At 35.4% G+C, this 22,375-nt stretch overlaps 2 protein-coding genes across 4 annotated transcripts in view; one reads left to right on the top strand and one right to left on the bottom strand.

Moving 5' to 3' along the window:
• Nucleotides 1-3,301: 3,301 nt before the first annotated feature.
• On the top strand, nt 3,302-4,568 carry PMCH (pro-melanin concentrating hormone). The gene is made up of 3 exons (XM_028533361.2): nt 3,302-3,668; nt 3,988-4,186; nt 4,473-4,568. The coding sequence occupies exons 1-3, from the start codon at nt 3,420-3,422 to the stop codon at nt 4,520-4,522; spliced, it is 498 nt and encodes a 165-aa protein (XP_028389162.1). The 5' UTR covers nt 3,302-3,419; the 3' UTR covers nt 4,523-4,568.
• The window catches only part of LOC114514088 (PARP1 binding protein), a 53,967-nt gene continuing 35,261 nt past the window's right edge, over nt 3,670-22,375 (bottom strand). For all 3 annotated transcript variants that reach the window (XM_028533360.2, XM_036019492.1, XM_036019493.1), the window contains exons 9-12: nt 19,538-19,716; nt 17,077-17,158; nt 5,928-6,063; nt 3,670-5,225 (exon numbers count right to left, since the gene is read on the bottom strand). In XM_028533360.2, the coding sequence (XP_028389161.1) occupies nt 4,885-5,225; nt 5,928-6,063; nt 17,077-17,158; nt 19,538-19,716 (738 nt within the window). In that variant the 3' untranslated portion in view covers nt 3,670-4,884. The remainder of the gene's footprint in view (nt 5,226-5,927; nt 6,064-17,076; nt 17,159-19,537; nt 19,717-22,375) is intronic.

The following is a 22,375-nucleotide window of genomic DNA, read 5'->3' as shown; positions in this document are numbered from 1 at the left end:
ATATCCTTGGATGAGGATTAAAAAAACAAAGACAGAAGTAGAATGAGAGAGAGAAAGAAAGAGAGAGAGAGAGAGAGAGAGAGAGATGAAGAGGTCGCAGATACATATAATTAGAATGAAATACAACTATAGATAGAGTAAGGCTTAAAAGATTTAGAAGACAATATTATTAATAACTTTATACAGACAAAGTGGAAAGCAAGTGAAATGAACAAATTCTACAATAATTTAAATTCTTTAAACAAACTAAAATAAACAAACAAGCACAAGAACAACAACAACACCCCAGAAGCTGAACATTTCTACAGCTACTGAAGAAAACGAATTAACCATTTGGAAAAAAATCTCACCAAGCCCTGGCTGGCGTAGCTCAGTGGACTGAGCGTGGGCTGCAAACCAAAGCATCACAGGTTGGATTCCCAGTCAGGGCACATGCCTGGGTTGCAGGCCACAGCCCCCAGCAACCACACACTGATGTTTCTCTCTCTCTCTCTCTCTCTGTCTCTCTCTCCCTCCCTCCCTTCCCTCTCTAAAAATAAATAAATAAAATCTTAAAAAAAAATCTCACCAAGAAAATACCCAGCCCAAACAGTTTTATAGGAGAGAAGAGGAATAAACCTTGATCCCCAGTTCGTTTTGTGAAGCTAGTACGACCTTAATGCCAAACCAGACAAAAGCAATACAAGAAAGGGAAATTACAGATCAATCTCACTCATGATAATAAATACAAAATGTACTACATCACATAATACCAAACTGAATCCAGCAACATTTTTTAAAGGTTTCTGTCATAAACACATGGTTAGTTGAACATGAGAAAAATCTGTTCATTTCATTTACTAAATTAAAGAGTAAAGGAGGAAAATGGTGTGATCATCTGAATAGATGGAGAAAAAGTATTCAATAACATTCAACAATTCATGAGAGAAACTAATAATATGCCAGAAATAGAAGAGAACATCCCGTAAGTGATAAAGAATGCCTATAAAAAACCTAGAGCCAGCATCACACTCAATCATGAAACAGTAAAAGCATTCTCTATGAAATCAGTAAGTCTGCAAAGCTGTTATCTCCATTTCCAACGCTTAGTGGAAGTTCATTCAGTTTGTATGAGCACATGGACAGACACGCAGAAACACACACATAGGTACATAGGACTTGCAATAAAGAAGCAAAATTCCATTACTCTATTATTTATATCAATTGTCTTCATGGAAAACCTCAGAGAATCAATACATTTATAAACTAGTTGGAATTAAAAAGAGTTTAGAAAGTTTTTTTATATAAGAGCACTACACAAAAGCCAATTACATTTGTGCAAACGAGCAATAATGTTAGAAAAGGTACATTTTTTTTAAAGATACCATTTACAACCCAGGCTGGTGTGGCTCAGTTTGTTCAAGCACTGTCCCGTAAAATGAAAGATGGTGGGTTCAATTCCCAGTCAGGGCACATACCAGGTTGTGGGTTCAGTCCCAGGGTGGGCACGCAGTGGAGGCAACCGATCAATGTTTCTCTCTCACATTGAAGTTTCTCTCTCCCTTCCCCTCCCTCTAAAATCAGTAAGTTTGTCCTCGGGTGAGGATAAAAAAAAGATACCACTTACAATAACTAAAAATAAGTTTAATTACAATTAAATAATAAAGAACTGTAATACTTCCAACAAAAGATATATAAGACCTTTATGAAAAAATAATATTTTATTAAAAGATTAAAGATCTAAATAAATATGGAAAAGTACCATGTGTATGGATGAGAAAATTATCTTAAGGGCATGAATTCCCCTCCAGATTCAATCTATTGAGCTGACACAATTCCCTTCACAATCCCATTAAGGTTTCTCAAAGAACTTGAAAAGCTGATATTAATATTTATATGGAAAAGAAATGGACAATAGCCAAGTTACTGCTGTAGAAGAAAAATGGATGGATGAGTAGGGGGCTGAGAAACTTGTCCTACCAGATATCAAAGTTATTTTAAAGTTATAATTATGAAGACCATAGATCTGGCATTGGAATAAAGAGTTTGGAAAGAAACCCCCACATATATAGAAAACTGATATACCGTAGAAATGGCATTTGAGACTAGTGGGGATGGGATTAATTATTCAAGAAATGTAAGGACTTTTAGATAAAATAAAATTGTATATCTTGTGTCATACACAAAACTCCAGATAAATTAATAATTTAAATGTGAAAGCAAAAACATTTAAACTTTTAGAATATATAGAAATATATCAATGATCTAAGGATACATATAACTAACAAAGAATTAATATCCAGGATACATGTATAAAGAACTCCCATGAATCAATAAGAAAAATACAAACCACCCAATAGAAAATGCACAAGTATTTTTTTAAAGGCATCTTAAATAAGAGAAAAGAAATGGCTCATAAACATATGAAAAGACACTCAACCTCTTTGGTAATTAGGGAATACAAATTAAAAGGAAAATAAGATCCCCAAGTGTCAGCTAGCATATGGAGCAATGGAAACTCCCACAGCCTGCTGGTGGAAGCTTATTGGTTGCTACTATTCTGTAAACATGATGTCCTCAGTAAAGCAGAACATGCCCATGCTCCTAGAAATAGACCCTAGGGAAACTCTTGCATACATGCACCAGAAGACATGTCCAAGAATGTATTCTCTTACTTGGTCAAAATTAGAAATTAACTATGAAATATTTCATTAAAACTCACACAATATATTCGTCATCCAAAAGTAATATTTAAGGAGCACCTAAATATTCTTTTCATGAACTTCTTATTCATTAATTGCTAAGTTCATTAATTAATATCAGTAATATCCTTTTGTAAATGCAGAGATGAAACATACCTGGCAGGCCAATTTCAGGTATAGCATGAATGACTTTGTTCACACTGACAGGCAGATGCACTTTAATCATCAAAGACTGTATCAAGCATTTATGAAAGAAAATCCATTTTGAAGATTATTTCAATTTAACCAGGATTAAAAGTCAGTAAAACTTTTATCCGTATAATCACTGAGTGAAGGAACTTTGATTTTAATACCTGACTTAATCAGAATATATACAGAGGGAAACAATGAGAGTATGGAGAGCCTGATGTCCTGTGGTCTTCCTTAATAACCACCCATTTTCAAGAGCCTATAATCTGCTCAACGGGAAGCATTCTACCAAGGATCTTAATCAGATTCTGAGAAAATTCACACTCAGAATAAACAATATGCCATAAAGCCAAAACAATGTAGGTATTAGCAGCTATACAAAATGTTAGCTCTACCTGATGAGTCATTTCTAAAGTGATGAAAGTCTGCCTTTGAAGTGGTTTCTATTCAAGCTGAAAATATATAAAGGTAGGAATCATTTACAAAGCAGCTTGAGAAATCTTCTTCCTTTTATACATCCTGGTTTGACTCTATGCAAACATCGGACTGATGGCAAAAATGAGTCTCTCTTCCTACATGTTAATACTAACTTTTTCTTTGCTTTCTCAAGGCATTACACTTTCGGCATCCAAGTCCATAAGAAATTTAGAAGATGACATGGTATTTAACACACTGAGGCTGGGGAAAGCCTTTCAGAAGGAAGATACTGCAGAAAAATCAGTCGTTGCTCCTTCCCTGGAACAATACAAAAATGAGGAGAGCAGTTTCCTGAATGATGAGGAAAACACAAATTCGAAGGTAAGTGGCAATAGGACTTGTCTTTTATTTCAATGGATATTGGAATGATTTTTATGAATATTTTGAAATTGATACTTTATTTTACAAACAGAAGTAGATGCAAATAGTCACAATATGCATTTGGACAACTGATGAAATTTTATTACATACCAGACTGTTCTTTCATCCTGAACAACTCTTACCCGAAAGGTTTATTTCCATAAAAACTTGCATCTAACATACTGCATCTTTGAATTAATCAACAAGAATATTATGCAACTGTATTATATTACTACTCCCAATAAGACAGCTAAAATGCAAATCAACCTTTTCTTTACAGAACTCAGGCTCCAAACATAATTTCTTAAATCATGGTCTGCCACTGAATCTGGCTATAAAACCTTATCTTGCACTAAAAGGATCTGTAGCTTTTCCACCTGAGAATGGAGTTCAGAATGCTGAATCAACACCAGAAAAGAGAGAGATTGGGGATGAAGAAAACACAGCTAAATTTCCTATAGGAAGGAGAGATTTTGACAGTGAGTAGTCCTTTCAAATTCAATTCCTATATCTTAGTACCATAAAATAGAACTCTGAGTTTAACTAAACTTAGATCCAATCATCTCAAAATTAAATAAGACCATGGTTCAACTACATCTGATATTAAATGACCCCTGCAAAATACATGCAATTAAAAAGCGTTTAGGTATTACAATTTTGATTTACATAGAATTAGCTATACTAGATCTAATGTTTTCATTTCTAATAAATTTTGTGTGATGATAGCAGTCCTGTAAACAATTTAAACTTTTTTTTTTCTTCCAGTGCTCAGGTGTATGCTGGGAAGAGTCTATCGACCATGTTGGCAAGTCTAATACCTGTTGGGCCACATCATCATTTCCGAAGAAAACAAAATCATTTAATTGCCTGTGGATGAAAAGCCCTTAATGTTACTGTGACTTATATTATTTTAAATGTCTGATTTAAAAGAAAGTAGTATTAAGAGATATCAGTGACCTACATGATATGCTTTATCTGTGCATTAAACTTTGTGAATATTCTGCATTATTATGACTTAGTAGTATTTTTTTAAACAGCGTTTCACATACTAACCTCACGCACACTCCACACCAAAATAAATAAAGCATCATAATTTACACCCTGATCTCTTAAAAATTAAGTAAATGTCTTTGAATGGTTTTATGTATACATAAATCTAAAGCACATAAAAGATGATTCATAGTCTAAAAAACTGAGTTAACTTTGTCTGGCCAGTAATCAATTTGTCCTTGGCAGTACACTTGTTGCTTTTTGCTACTCTGGCTAGTTTGCCATCCAATTTATTCTGCAAATCGTTTGATGTCTTAGGTATCTTAACATTTTTATGTCGGGGTGGTTCATTTCCATTATCACAGAGAATGTTTTCATCATCTAAATCCACCTGTTTCCTTTTTGAGCTTTTATTTCCTGTTTGACTACTTGATTTTCTCTCTACTTTTGCATTTTTACTTCTGTCCAGATGAACATTTCCAGCACTTGTTCCAATTGTTGGTCTTCCAACAGATGAATTTACACTTTCTGTTATGCAAGATGAAAAAAGGAAAGGAATTATATAATACTTAGTATTATTAGATATGAGAATTTTACAATAAACTTTAAAAAGCTAAAGAATATTAAAAATTTATGATTTGCAATGACATACTACTATAAATTACATGATTAACAAATACAACTATAGTCCTGGCTGGTGCGGCTCGGCAGATTGAGTGCCGGCCTGTGAACCAAAGGATCGCAGGTTCAATTCCCAGTCAGAGGGCAGGCCTGGGTTGCAGGCCAGGTCCCCAATAGGGGGCACATGAGAGGCAACCACACACTGATGGGTCCCTCTTTTTCTCCCTCCCTTCCCCTTTCTTTAAAAATAAATAAATAAATAAATAAACAAATAGAAATTTAAAAAACAAATACAACTATATTATTACCATATTACTTTTCATTTCACCATTTCATTTTTCATCCCTACAAATATCTGCTTTGTTTTAATGCATGACACATAATCCTTAAATGCTACAAGTTATTCTTTAAATACATTTAATCAAATCAAACTGTCCTATAAATTTGTATTTAGAGTTCATTTCTTAAACAAACCCATCTTTAAAAATATACACCATTATGCTTCACATTTTACACTTTGTAAAACAAAAATCTAGTTTTACTTAAGTTAAAACCAATTAGTACACTGGGATTAAGGTGTTATTTAATTGCTCCAATGAGGCCAATTACCAGAAAGGTCATTTTCCATGTGAAGGACATGGGATGGCTTTGATGCGGAGTTAACGTTATTCCATGTATTCCTGCTTATCAGGCCGTCGTCTTTATAAGTGCAAGAAAACTGGGATCTAATTAAGGTTTGCTTCATCTGGCAATGGGAAGAAAGAAGAAAATAAGTGGTTTATTCTTTATTTTTATTAACTTTTTTCACCTAGATTGAAATACACTTAATAGTAATCATAATCAAGGATCATAAATTTACCCTTAAAAATTCCATTATTCATTGAGAACTTTTAACACTTGATGTTTCACAGTTTGTAAATTCATTCATTGTTACGATTAGTATTTTTACACATTTTAGTAATACCAGTTTTATGGACATTTTTTTCATATTTTTGTAACGGTCTAGAAAGATTAATTTTAGACTCTTCTGGGGCTTTTCTTACACATGTCTGTGTCTGAGCTGCTTTGGAAAGTAAGTTTTATGATAAGTTTAGTAACAATATACATGATAAACATATTCCTAGAAAAATAAAAGTTCTTCATCCTAAGAATTACTGAGTAATTCCTTTAGAAAAAACAGCATAGGTAGTTCAATAAGTTGAGAAACTGAGGAAGGGAGAAATGCTCAGATGAAAAAGCGAACGAAGACAGTGAAAGAAACAGAAAACTAACAAAGAAACGAACTGAAAGAAAACAAAAGGGTGACGAGAGACATTATTTCTTGATTAAAAACTTGAATATTTAAGAAACTAAGAAAGATGACTCAAATACATCATTCTAGGAAAACCTGACCAAGCCATTTAAAGGGTTGAAGATTCAAAATACACTGTTGCATTTATCTTCAAACATCACAAATGAGAAAATTAGAAAGCTAAATTTAATTCTTAGTCACAAAAAAGGATGCCAGGAAAGTAGTTTTGGAAATGTATTCTGCAAACATAAAACCAGTGGCTGTGTTAGGGATGGAAATTAATTGCAGAACAAAGTAATGTATACAGATAATGCAAGTTTCAACAATTACATCTGACGTATAATGCCACTCCGTTATAATGAGATTTCTCCAATCCTAAAATCATCCCCATTCCTTCTCAGAAATAAACAAAGTTTAAATTTCAAATAAAAGATTAAATAAAGAAGACTGCACTTCGAAGTATAACTACATTATGCTGAAGATTACTTACAGAACATTTATTGATACAGTTCTTAAAGTCTAAAATAGCACAACTTTATATTATGTATTCAGTAGTCATATATTTTGTTATATATTCAGAGAGATCACTGAATTAACCCACTCGGATGTTTGCAAAGATAATGGCGGTGAAATCTGCTGACTGTGGTTTAGGAGAAGTCAGCACAGTGTCCAGTCCAGCTGCTTTACGAGATCACCTTTTCTCAGGGTCACAAATTTTATATCTTTCTAACTAATGGCATCTATGAGAGCCCACAGCTTCCAGATTACTAAAAATTACATTTAATTACGATTTAGACCATTGGGATCTATCTTCCACTTAAGCACAAAAACATACAAAATTTAAAAAATGTGAAAATATAAAAGGTCAAAATTAATTTCTTAAACTTAAATAGAAATAATAGAACTACAAGCCATATTTTCATGAACCCACATGAATGTAACTACCATTATATAGCTTCCCCTATGAGATACCCTAAAATAGAAGTAAAGGTTTTAACTTAACTAGCCCTTTCTGGACTCTGCTAATTCCATCAATACAGAATTAAAACAATTGACAAAGCTATTAAATGAATTTTGTTAATAAAATGAACTATATTATATTATATCACATCATTATTATAGTACCATTATCTAAAAACTTAGTTCTATATGGAAAACCAGTACTGTTGACATTATCTTTTTATACAACTTTCCTTTCATCTTACCAGTTATTGCTTATAAAGAATTATAAACTTACTGCTTATAGAGAGTTACAGAGTATGTATGGTAAGCCCATGCAGGCGAATAAGTGCTAAGTGGCTGCCTAGGTCACCCCACAGCGCCCAGATAGTGGCGGGAGGCTTGGGGGGGCTGTAGCCTCCCACCGCAAAGCGTTCATCAGGACCATCCATGAAACATTCCTAACAAAAATACAATTGTATTATTTACTACCACTGATGTTTTCCCCATATCACATTTAGCATAAAAATGTCTTTAGAATGCTATGTTGTTTTACTTCTATTAATTTTTAACATACATCGAAGTAAAGAACATTTCTTTGCTATATAAACACAGTTACAAAGTAAGGGCCACAGTCCCCCTTATTATAACTAGATTTCCTCTTGCCAGGCCCCCCCACTGTGAAATTCTTGAGCCCATAGTGACATCAGGGCAATTCTAGAAAACTAGACTTGCAAGGCAATAGATTTTTAAAATCCTGAGAATGGGTTCAAGTATGAAAGGAAAATAGGTAACCCCTTTTTCTGCAATGAAACATATTTTTTATAAACATAACATAAGAAAGAACCACAACAGTTCTATGGTAATCCTGGGATACTTCTGTCCAAAAGAAATAACCTAGAGAAGTATCTGGAGGGTCATTTTTTCTTTTTATAAAAGATTACATACAGGTTTCCTTTTCCCAACCCTGTACAAAAAATCTCTTTTATTAATTACTACTTATTAACTTCCAACTACAGGATAGGCGCATCGTATATTAAGAGAGTACTAGGATGGCTTCTAAATCACAGACATCCTACTTACAAAATTTGCTGTTGACACACAGCTGGAAGGAATAATAAATAAATTGGATAACAAAATCAAGATTGAAAAGATCTCAGACGACTAGAACCATAAGTAGAAAATAATAAGATGAAAATGAATGAGGATAAACAAAGTTCTGTATTTAAGTTCAAAATATCAATTACAGATGTACAGGATGAGGAGAGGCTAACTTAAAAACAACATATGAAAAAGATCTAGAAATTTTAATTGATCATGAACTTGATTGGAGCCAACAATGTTAAGGTCCAGCTAAGAAATCAGCACGAAAAGCAATGATGTGATGGGAAAGGCACCAGATTTGCAGTCAAAACACCTGGCTTCTAATGCTGGCTCCATCATTTATTAACCAGAGGATGTTGGATAAACAGAACTTCTCACTTATCCACATATGTATCTCACAAAACTGTCAGGATTAAATGACATTAAAAATATGAAAGGGTTATATAAATTCAAGAGATCTACGTAGATACTATGCAGTTATTACTATAATATCATATATGAAGACAGTATTTGTACAGAGTGAGAAATCTGTTGAATTAGATTTCTCAAGACCAGGCCAACTCTAAAATGATTCTAGGAATGCAGCTCAAAAAATGAGCTTACAATCAGCGTCTTCATTTTAGTTATTAAAACAATACAAGCTACATTGGCTTGTATTTATAACTTAAAAGAGAATGCCTTCCCTTTGTTCATAAAAGTTGAATTTTTCTGCACAAGATTAGTGGCTACATAGAATTGAGATTACTTCCTGTTGCAAATCTTCCAAATCTCCCTGTGTATTTGATTTGGAATCACAAATAAGCAAAACAATTCCCTCTTGAAAGTGCTTTTGAAGTACTAAACAACTAAGAATAATGTCCAGATTCATACATGGCTGTTAAAACCATTTTATGTTCAAGTCACATGAGAGAAAAGGATTGCAAGTTTTCCTTTGTAGAGTGATTTCCCCCCTTTGGAAAGATTTCTATCCACAGTAAAATTGCAATGAACTTCAAACTTGCCAAGAATTGGAGAAGTCCCTTTGCCACAAGCTCTTTTTAAATTGAAATTATTAGTAGGTTCCCAGTTGGAGGAAAATAGTACTTCACATAGGAAAGCCTGACTCCAGTTAAAACGAATGAGTCAAAATATTGAAAAGTTGCAGACACTCTCAGAGTATTAACAAAAGTAAAGTTCTAAGCCATTATACCAATAAGTAGATCAACAAGTTTGAAAAAGGAAATTATTCTTAACATACCTTTTAAATATGTAACTAAAAATAAATACTCTAAATATATCTTTTTGTTCTTACATTATCACATTTTCAAAAGAACAGATTTGCTACCCTTATGGCATATGAATTTATAAATACAGCAAATGATCCATTTATTCTTCAGTGACATTTCATTTACTCTGCTAAATAGACGATAATATTTGCAACCTAAGTAGAAGCATTGTCTTTTTATGACTCCTCACTATAATTACTATACCTTATTTACTCTTTAGGAACAGCATAAACTTTGAAGTCTTACACCTGAATACAAACCCTTGCTCTGTTACTTAACTAACTGTATGGTCTGAAAAATGATGACTTCTAGAGTTGAGCAAGGATTAATTAGGATGAAGGATACAAAATGTCCAGTACAACAGCTGACACTTAGTAGATACTCAATATCCCAAGCTCATTACTTCAGCTAAAACAAATTCAATTTCTAATTGAATTTCTAGTTCAGTCTAATACAAAAATCCCATCTTCATGCTAATGAAAAATGCTCCTCAATCCCTTAAAGTCTTTGCTTAATGTCACCTTCTCAAAGGGACCTGTAATGATCATGCTGTTTAAAACCAAATCACATACAAAGGAACACAGTCTCCTTATTTTCCTCCCCAGTTTTATTTCACTCCATAACACTGATAACCCCCCAACACACTGTATAAGTACCGTATTTTTTGGACCACAAGACGCACCAAGGTTTTAGAGGAGGAAAATGGGAAAAAAATTTTGAAGCAAAAAATGTGGTAAAATATTTAATAACATAAATAACAATATTTTACCAATGTAAATATAAACAGAACTCAACAGCAGCATTAACAACCATTATTCCTCCCAAATTGGGTGGGAGAGGTGGAAAGTGTGTCTTATAGTCCAAAAAATGCAGGTAACTTGCTTGTTTTGTTTATTGCCTGCCTCTCCCAGCTAAAATGCAAAGCTCCATGAAGGAAACCCTTACTTTGGCAGCTAACTGGTGGCCCACTCTGGCCCTCCTGTGGCCCTCCCCTCCCCACAGGGAAAGGAATCAATGGGGCCTCAGATATGCCCACCAGGGGACCATGACTCCCCTTTTAGATCCTGTTGTAAGTAGCTGGGACCCCAGAATTCCCTGCTCAAGCTGTCCTAGGTACTGGGCTGCCACTGGCCTCCTCCTCTAGGCTCAAGGGCTGCCTGTTTATGGCAAAGGTGACGGGGATTGGGGTGTGTGCCCCTCTTGGTGGAGTGTCCCTAAGAATATGGAACAGGATGAGGGTTGAAGGGGCATAGGGTTAGGTCAGGGGCTTCCATTTAGATTCTAGCACCCCAGATCCACAAATATCTGAGGAAGACCTGTCCATAGGGGCTTTTTTTTCTGTTTGGTTCACTGACGTTTTCCCAGTGTCTAGGACAGAGTCTGGCATCCAGGAAGCATTTAATACATGTTTGTTAAATGAATTAAGTAAAATTATAACAGACTAACAGGTGTATGCAAGTGGAAGGTATGAGGAAACAGAGGCATCAGTAAGCAAATGCTTGGAGGTTCAAAAAGATGAACAGAATAGATTCCACTCTTTAAAAGACAGTAAGGAGACCACATGATAGAGGAATGAGAGAAGCAGACTGGCAAAGAACAGCCAAATCACCCTAAAGACAAAAGCTTTGAGATAGAAAAATATGTACTGCATAAACTCTCCTCTGCTCAGTAAAGTAATGAAACCACTTAGTACAGAAACAAGAGAGAAGTAACATGCAGAGAAAAGCCAAATCACATTTCAGCACAGAGAACTGCGGAGCTGAAGTCCTTAAGCTCCATTCTATCAACCATTCCTTTCAAGTTCTTAAAACATTCCACCTTTCCCTGCTTCTCATGTACATGCCCTTACAGTAAGCCCTACAAAAAAATAACGTCCTTAAAACCACAAATGCCATACTCTCCTTAACCTTGTCCCACATTATTTACTTACTTATTTTGTGCAACTACACAATACACAGTCGCTTGATACCTAAAGGTAATCTAATGCTTCCATCAGGCTGTGTGCTCAGCCGGAAATGCTCCCTTCTAATCTCTCTGCCTGTTTAAATCCTGCTTACTCTAGTTTCCCATGGTCAGAGCACCATTTCCTCTACTTCTTATGGGCTTCCAGTTACTGCAATTCGTAGGTATCTCTAATCCACTAGAACTGCAATTGTTTTAATATGCTAGCAACATGTATTTCATTAATTTAAATAAAATTAAAAATCCAGTTCCTCAACTGCAGCAGCCCCGTTGCAGGCGCTCCGTAGGCTAATGTGGCCACCAGCTACAGTGTAGCTCAAACACAGAACCTTTCCACAGGAAATGGAAGTTCAATGGAAAAGCATTGCTCTGGAAAAAAAAAAAACTTTGCAGTCTATGTCCTGTGGCCCTTTCATGTGCTACAAATGGATTCTCAGGGGACTCTGGGACATGTTTGCTTGCCGGGCCCATAATATGAGAACCCATCTGCAACTCCGTCTTAGTAAAGGAAACCTCACATGTGTGGCCCACATCTTGTAACTACTACCTGATGTGAAACCAATTACGCTTTGGGAAAAATTACAATAACTGTATCTTCAAATATTGTTTCCATTTTCTCCTCTTCTTCTGGAGTTCCACATAGGCAAATGTTAGACTTTTTCTCTGTGTCCTGCTCTTCTCTCTTTTTTTCTTTCATTCTGTGTTTTCTCTTCACTTTGGTTTAAAGATTTTTCTAATGGCCTCTCTTTAAGTCTACTTATGCTACCTAATGCTATGTCCCATCTACTATTAAACTCATCTAATGGGTTCCTAATTTTAGATGTTTTTTACAATTTTGAAATGACTATTTGAATTCTGTTTTATAGATTTTAATTCTCTGTTAGAATTCTCCACGTTTTCAACCATTTTATTTGTTTTACATGTTGAAATTTTTTTCATTCCTTGTCTGTTCATTCTAATATCTGGATCATTTGTTAGTTTTCCCTCCTGACTAATGGACAAACCTTCCTTCCTCTCTTCATGTCCAGCATATTTCATTTCAGCTGGACACTGCTTATAAAGGCACTGTGTGGGCTCCAGATGAGGTCCTCCTCTATCGAGAAGGGTTTCCCTCGTGTCTGCCAGGTGGGCAGAGAGAAGGACTGACAGCCTCAGTGCAGTCGGGGCTGAGCTGCGTTCGAGCGCTGGCTCTCCTGTCTTCCTCAGGAATGCCCCTCCCCAGCTTTCATCTGAGAGCCTGTGTATCTCTGTGACCTCTGACCTGAGAGTCTAGAGGATTCAGTGTGCCCTTCAGAGGTTTTTCACATGTGCTCTTCGGCCCTCCACCTCATTCCACGTCTGAATATCTTGAGGAGACAGCCATGTGTTTCAGGCAGGCCCCACCCACTCCTCAAGCAGAACGTCGTCTTCTAGCCACCTCAAGGTGACAGCTGGTGTCAGTAACTGGATTGAGGCTCCTCAGCCTTACTCTCAGCTCCAAAAATTCAGCATATGTGTGCTAAGGTAAAAATAAGTATGCATTTAGGGCCCCTGAAATTCCCAAATTGTTGCCAACCCCTCAAGGCACTTGAGATCTTTGCTGCTTCCTCTTTTCCTCTGGAGTTCCTTTGCATGGGCCAACACCAACCCTCGGGTCACACCCAAACCTGGCAAAGGATCCCAGGGAAGAAATAGCTGATAACAGCCAGCTCACCTTGGAACACCTTTACTCTCCCCAGATTTTTAGTTTATTTAAACTGCTTTGATTACATAGCTTTCCTATGTCTTTAAAATATATTTCCCCATTTTCTGCCACTTATTGTGTTGTTGCAGCAGAAACGGTATCCTGCTATGGCCTACTATATCTGCATTAGAAACAGAAGCCTCCAAGTCTATGAGTGATTTCTTGATTCTGTTCACTCCTTTGACAGCATTTTGTTTTCTCTTCTGTTACATTTTGATGCCGCATAGTTTGTTATCCTTCATTCTTCTGTAGCCTGAGGAATGACAGAGGTACGAGTAGGGTTCAGCTGAGAAGATAAGACAGCTTGAAAAAATGTCTGGGTTCTGCACTCTCTTCTAAGGGTTTATCACACATCACATGTGCTCTGAGAAGGTCCGCTCCCCCTACTCAGGGGCTGTTTCTCATTCAAATGAAAGGGGAACCTTTGGATATTCAGTTCCCCAATTCAGGATGGCACACTAGAGTAAGTGTATGAGTCCCAGGGCTCACTTTCCGCATTTTACCCACTTTACTATTCCACAGCTACCACCTCTACTACTTCTCTGACAGAAGAGGAAAGCAAAACAAGGCAAGAACACACAAACGCAGTTGGCTCCTCAGATGTGGATATATTAGTGTTAATTCTCAGGATTTTGTCAACTCACTTGAACACTATTTGGGTACGGAAGCCAGATGAAGTCACTAAGTCATGCCACGCCTCTTCACTCTGAAACCTTCAGTTTCTTTCCTTGGCCGTAGTTTTCAAGGTGTATTATATCTAATTACATTATTCTTTGTTGTTTGTTGTTGGTGAATATTTTGGCTAGGTTTTACTATTCTTTACTCATTTTAAGTATCATTTTAAGGGGAGGGAAATTCTATGAGTAGTTCTAAGTCCACCATTTTAATGTGGACATACTCCGAGTTTTCTAATACACTAAAGGTTAAACTCGGATATATAATTAAGAATTTCCTAACATCATTAATTAGCATTGGCCTGCCTGGCAGCTTGAGAGAGTACCAGTTACAACAGTCAATTTTTTTTACACTACCTAAGTCCAAAGTTTCACTCTTCTGATTACTCCATGGTTTAAAGATCCAGTATTTTCCTGGTCGCTCACTTAAGTTATTAAGTCAGCTAACACTGATGATTATTTTGACATACATATTGTATAGGGGGATAAGGAAAAGACCTGTATATTTGAACTTTCAATTGTGCCTGATGTGCAAAAACTGCTAAACTCAGCTGGAAGGAATGAAACAAATTTATTTAGAGACATAAGGAGGTAAGTATCTCCCTGAAAAGTCTTTTAATAAAAAGGTATAAGGGTACTTGCATAAATTGCTTGGAAATTGGGGGTAAAAATAGGGACAAAACTTTTTCCAAAGATTTCTATCAAAACCATGAAGATTCTGGAAAAACCTTCTAATTCCCTTCACAGCAAAATTTACTTGACCATAATAGACACGTTTTCTAATAAGCTACAGTAGAACATAAAACTTGAGGACTTAAAGTGAGTATGTTTAATAAACACTTTCCATAATGGTTTCATAGGATTTTGTGTTCAGAGGAGTATCCATTTCTACTTATGAATAAGGAAACAAAAATCTAAAAAAAGTTAATTTCCCCCATAATGATATGAATATTTCATAATCAAGTATCCACTATAACATCATCATTCTAAGTTCCTTAATACTTTCTACCTTCAGTGCTCTTTCCAAGACCGTCTTTCAAGTATAGATCATATATTCTTGCCATGACTAAAAAAAAAAAAAATGTATGCCAAAAAGGAAAAGTAACAGGATAATAAGGTAATTAGCTGCTAAACTACTTTTCCATAGTTACTTAGTTGCAATTATTAGCAACAATTTTTTATTATTCCAACAAGTACTCTACTTGGCTATGGTTCAGCTATATACCTGGCTAAATCAATTATTTTCACACTTTGTTTTTATAAAGAATACTGTACTATAAAAATATAATCATAAACACCAATTCTTTTATTTCTTTTTGCCATTTAGAGCTATGTAGGCTAAGCCAGCTCTACTGTCAAGTAACAAAAGCAATGTAGTTATATAATCTCATTGATAGCTAACCATGGCTTTGCACACTGGCATAAAGTGTTTCATGACAGTTATAAGATCTTGGATAATGTGATTTCTCAGAATTTTGGTCTCCTCATCTGTAAATGAGACTGGATTAGACAATCTCTCTTCTGCTTTCCAAAACTTTCTAAATTTCTCTATACATTAAATTTGTCTACACTATACATTTTATAGTGATTAGTGGACTCTTACACATATCTAAAAGAAAAATCCCTTCTCATTCTTCAGATAGGTATTTTCACTTTCATTTACTTAGTTCTAGCATAATACTTCAATAATCTTTAAATGAAAATAATGAAGTCTATCAGTATTGACAGTAGAACAAGAATTAAAGAATTTACATGTTATATTTCTGTCTCCAATCAAGTCCAAAGAATAGATGTTTTTTTAAAAATTTCATGCCTTAACTACAAGTATTAACAGTTAATAACAAAGTGTTGACATTTTATTCTCAGGAAAATTGTTTAAAACCCAATGAGGTATTCCATAGGTATCAGTTATTAGCAACTACTAATAATCAATAGAAAGATGAGACTTACTAATACATATAAATAAACTAAATGGGGTTAGGATATGTAGGTGACATAGATGATAACTAAAAGGTTTGCTAATTGTAACTACTTTCCAAATGGGAATATAAAGAACACACAAATTAGAGTTCTCAAAGTTGTGTCAAGATGAACAATCATTAGACAATTTTAGAATCACTGTAAATTTTACATGAACATCTTGTTAAACAAATGAATGAATTTCCCACCATAGAAGAGTATCTGGCACATAGTAGATAATAAATACATGTTGAATAAATGAATGAGTTCAGATCAAGTTTCACTTTGAAAAACAAAACCAAAAAGATAAACATTGAAAACCACATTATTGACTACTTATAGGCACACGTTTCAAGTGAGAACAGGAAAACTTCGTCTAAACCAAATGAAAATATAAACAGCAGTTCTAGTCAATGAACAATGTCAAATGTTCTCCTTATCTCAATCTACAAATAATTATATTCTGCCATTATGTCTTTAGCTAGAAACAAAACTAAAATTATGCAGTCTCTCAAGATTCAGTTTAAGATATAGAAATGTAAATGAGAAAACACGTTCCTTTACTTTCCCCTTCATTCACTGAGCAGATATTTCTTGAACATTCACAGCAGGGGCTTATTCCTTCCCTTTTTAGATCCAGTGCAATGAATAAGCCAGAGACAGATTAGCCAAGATTATATAAAAGAAAAATTTCTGTATGTCAACTGTCATAACTCATTTTCCATTTAATTCCCATTGTTCCATGCACGATTTATATTTACCATACCCAGCTCTGTTTTATATATTTCTTCAAAAAATAAATCGATTTCTACCATTTTCATGACAGCACATTAAATTGTACCTTAATTTTTTTCTCTTCCATTGATTTATGGAGGCGTTCTCTTAGTGGTTTCACCAGTGAATTATTCACTTGTATGGGAGATCTATGTCCAAACAGAGCAAAAATTTATAAACCAAAGTAGCTTTCCAAGTCTAGCTTTTATTCCTCCCCTACCCAAAGGCAGTTATAGAATAAAAGACAACTGAAGCTAATTGTTTATAACACTATATAAAAATATCAGTATTCCCATCCTGACAGTTCTCAATATTAATAATTTGCTTAATTACTCCAGTCACGAGATACTGGAGCTCCCACCATATGTAAGGAAAGCACTGTATAACATGATGCAGAGAGCAGAAAGTTCATGCATTCGCTGGCCCTGAATTCAGGCATCATGAAGTCTATGTAAAAATAATAAGATAGCTACTTAACTAAAATTCAAAATAAAAAGGACAAGTGCCATAGCAGAGGAATGCAAAGGAGAAAAACATGGCTTCTAAATAGAAACATTAGAGAAGGCACAATAGACAAGGCGACACGGAAGTTCTGGAGCCCGACAAATGTGGATTCCTCAATGAACTCCTTTTTTGTCTCCAGAGCCAGAGTCATAACCCCGCTGACTCAAAAGACCATTATATAAGAATAAAGGACAGTCTATTCTAAGAAACACTAGTTTATAACCTTACATTGATGTATAGTCCTATACCACATTGTCCTTAATTTTATCATTGCAATGAAGACCATTAAGAATCTACTTTTCCATGGACAGGTACCTGTCTGCACAATGGCGATTGGAAGTGCCAAGGTAACTGTAAACAATTAAAATGTGTTTCATCATGTGATTCAATACAGAAAAATATCTCTCTAAAATGGATGTGGGGATTAATTTTGGTTTAAAAATATTCTATTAACACAAAATAACTTTCTCTAAGAAAATGGAAGAATTAAATGAGAGAATACTTAAATCACTCATATTTCTACCTAAAAAGTAAACTTTGTTGAACAGAAGGCAATAGAGGAAAAAAAAAACAAAGATTTCTTTCCTTTATGTTCATTTCTGGGATTCCAGCACAGGGTGTAAGTAAATCATTGATACAATAAATTTCCACTGTTAGGAAACTGGGGCATTTTTAAGGTAGAATGTGAAAGAATTATATTATGCCCAGATATAAAAGAATAAACATGGGGAGATGGTTAAGAAAGCAAGATTTACAGGAATTACAGGATAAAACTGAATTATAGATTATTAACCTCTTTCTGTAAAGAGAAAAGACAATGAGGCACAGGAGAGAGGCTGTGCGAAGCAATCGTGCATGGATGTGTATGAACGATTTCAGAGTAAAATTAGATTTCTAAAAAGCAGCTCAGGCAGAAAATAAAAAAGATCAAATGGTAGGAAGACTTTGTAAAAATTCTCCACAATGTACTAAATACAATTTAAATGTTCTAAAATTTTTGATGTTTCTATAAATGAATGCTCATTAATTAAAAATATCATCAAGCTACTCAATTTTGGCCAAATTGTTGTTAAAACTGGACAATATCAGTGCCCTGCATGGAATACCAATGTTAATTTAGTATTTTTCTTCATAATATGAGAAAGAACTAGCAAATGTCAATTCCAATGGAAGCTTGGTGTTATACTCTCTCCTTTTCTCAGGTAGAAGAGCACAGTCCTTGGAGTAGAGACCTTAAGCTTTACAGTAAGATACGTTTGCTGCTTGCTAACTTAGGTCTCTTAGGCACATTACTAAATATCTCTCTAAACCACTGATTCTAAACCACTTAAAAAGTAAGGATACTATCGCCCTGGCCAGTGCGGTTCAGTTGGCTGGAGCATGGTCCTATAACCAAAGGGTTGCTGGTCCAACTTCTGGTAGGGGCACATATCTAGGTTGAGGGTTCAAGCCCTGGTCTGGGGTGCGTACAGAAAGCAACCAGTTGATGTTTCCCTCTTTCCCTTCTTCTCTGTCTAAAAGCAAGGGAAAAAAATGTCCTTGAGTAAGGATAAAAACAAATAAACAAACAAAGTGAGGATACTATTAAAAGAGGTTGCTATGCGGGCTGAGATAAAACGAGTGAAAGTATTTAGCAAAGTTCTTGACACACATAGCAAAGCAAAGACAGTAAATATTTTCAAAGGGAAAATAAAAACAAGAACAAAAAAAAAAGAACCAAAATAAAAAAACACCTGTCATACTCTCACAAAATACTGTCCTTTTATATGTAACTCCCTCACATTGAAGTGTTCGATCTCCTGTTAACTAATTTTTTTTTCTCTCTTCATACTTTTCTATAGTCTCCAAGTTCCCTTACTATAGTAGACCATAGTAGGAGGTTAGTAGTTACTATATATAACAGGAGACTCTAGAAAACAGTACGATTTTGTTTTATAATCAATAAAGTGTTTTTTTCTTCTTCACAAACTCCCTTTATAGACTAGAGTTAACATTCACATACATACAACTTCCACATTACTTACCTAAAAAGTGTAAGAATCGAATTTCCATGATGATGAATGGTGTTTTCATCGTCATATAAAAGCTCTGCTTTGTTTTTGGTAGGAGCACTGGCTGCTTCTTCATCCAAAAGCGCTAGTAGAACTTTCACGGTATCTCTGCCACAGTATGCAGTGCCATGATTTATGGCATACGATTTTGGCTAGAACAAACAATAATTCTAAGTAAACGTTATAATCGCCCCAGCTGCGTCGATCAGCCACTCTTTTCCATTTCATGTGCCACTGTTCTCCTTCCTCCTCTGTTGTTTAAAAAAAAGATCAGCCATGAGAACTGGCTTTCAGGCATGTGAGTACTTCTCACTCCAGCCATACTAAAATCAATCTTGTCAAAACTTCCAGAAGCACAAAAGAATATAAAACATAGCATCATAAAACAGGAAGACATTAGGTTCTGGTCAAAATAACGGTAGGCTTTAAGTCAGAAAATCTAGCTACTTCCTAGCTATGTGACCTCAGCCTCACCACTTAACTCTCTGAGTATTTTTTTCTCTCTTACACCAAAGAGACATGGGATTCTGGTGATAGAACTACCAGCCCCACAGATGTCTGTGAAGATCTACTCAAATGCAAAAATGAAAAACTAGTTGACATTCATTCATTCAGTAATCATTGATAACTACATACTAAGTCCGAAGCACTGCGTTTGAAGCTAAGGCTGCCAAGGTAAAAACCACTGCCACAAGGAACCAACAGTCTCCTTGATAAAACAAGTAAGCAATAATTGCATTGCACAGACTCAATGCTATTTCTAACGTAAGGTATACATGGTGCCGTGGGAGCTCACAAAAGGCAGTGATCAATTTACCCTGGAATCAAGGATGGCTTCGTGGAGGAGGGGAGACACGCAAGAGTAGGAGACAGCAAGGCACTTTCAGGGACCAGCTATATGATATGGCCAAAGAACAGGTTAACAGAGAGGGAGTTATGTGAAATGAGCCTGGGAAAGCTTTGTATATCAGAGAGGTTAGAAGTCAGTCTGTTACAGAGTTAAAAATCTCTTGGTTTATTAAGCAAGGAAATAAAACAATACTATTTAGATTTTAGAAAAATGATGTGTCAAATATATTCCATGGTAAGAATGTTATAAATCTGAAGAGAGAATGACAAATTAAGAGACTGTAACAGTCCAGATTAGAACTGAAGAAGATAGTAGCAGTAAAGATTAGGAAAAAACAGATTAAAAGAGGAGACCAGGAAAAACTTAGTGACTAGATAGACGAATAAGCAAAAATATATGATAATAAAAATATAGAGAGATACATGTAAGCACAAACTCTGAAGACATTTTGATCTAATTTTGATATCAACTTATCGGTTATATGTGCTATATAAATCTGGGAAAGTTGCTTAACCTCAAAGTGCTTCCCTTAAATCCTGGTAAAATAGGGGTAATTATAATGCCTAACCAATAGGGTTGTTGGACATTGTGCCTAGGAATCAAAGTTGCCCTATCTGGGACATTCCTCAGCTTTTACCTACATGGTCTTGGACTCCTGTCCCTACTTGGCTAACTGAGGCTCAGGCCACCAGCGAACTATAATGTATACCTACAATGGAATTTTAGCCGATTAACTATCACAATCCAGTGCTTAACATATGTTTTTCATTAGTACCAGGTAAGTCCCTATTGTTTAATGCTAACTTTACTGAGAATTATTGAATTACTATGCAGCAGAAAGAAAGAAGGAATTCCTATACTTCGAGACAGAATGGATGGAAGTGGAGAGCATTATGCTGAGTGAAATAAGCCAGGTGGTGAAAGACAAATACCATATGATCTCACCTATAAGTGGAACCTAATCAACAAAACAAACGAATGAGCAAAATAGAACAAGAGACATGTAATAAAGACCAAACCAACAGTGACCAGAAGGGGAGGGGGAGGGGGATAACGGGGGAAGAAGGAGAAGGGCGAACAAAATAACAGGAATGGAGGACTCGTGGACATGGACAGTTGGGGGGTACTGACTGTGGGAGTGGGGGAGACGGGGCAGGGGAGAGCAATGGGGGAAAAGGCAGGGCAACTGTAGCTGAAAAACAATAAAAAAGAAAAGAGACAGGTTGTTTGCACTTTTATTTCTTGTGACTAGAAATGGAAGAGACTGATGCTCTTAATTATCCCAGTTGTGAAAATTCCTTATTTATACTGACAGCAATAGCTTGGTTGTCCCTTGAGCCAAGTTAGTCACAGGAAGTGTTAATACACATGGGACATATGGGGAACAACCCAGAATCTCCCCCATCGAATTAATCTAAAAACATGCATTATTCTTGAAAAAATATCTAAAAATAGTCCCCAAGGAGTATGAGTAAATAAATAATAAAAATTAAGCAAGTCTTTCTTCATACACTGGCTGTCACAACCACATCTAATGAAAAAGGGCTTTTGCTACCTGCAACAAGTAGATTTTAACACATACTCCAAAACTGTGCTCTAGAGCTAAAAACACGGCAGTCAACTTTTCCTATCAGAGTATAATGTTCAAAAATCTATGTAAAAATAAAAGAGAGGTAAATGTTCAGAAAGTATATAGTTAGAAGATTTCTAAATATAGGGGAAGTTCCTTGTGTTCACAGTAGGCTGACAATGGAGGCAGAAAATAAGAAATCACAAAGATGGAAAAATTCTCTAAAAGAAAAATAAACTGCTTAAGAAAAATCATTCCTGTTGCTGCTATAAAGTGCCTAGCACTGAGGTCAAACCAGAGAAAACATGTTCTTATTTTACATCTGAGTAAATGGGAAAATGTTTCATAAGAATAACTACTGAAAAATATGACAAAACACCTTAGTATCCAT

This window comes from Phyllostomus discolor, chromosome 2 (assembly GCF_004126475.2).
Source record: "Phyllostomus discolor isolate MPI-MPIP mPhyDis1 chromosome 2, mPhyDis1.pri.v3, whole genome shotgun sequence".
Classification (NCBI taxonomy): Eukaryota; Metazoa; Chordata; class Mammalia; order Chiroptera; family Phyllostomidae; genus Phyllostomus; species Phyllostomus discolor.
This window is presented reverse-complemented; position numbering and strand designations above follow the sequence as displayed.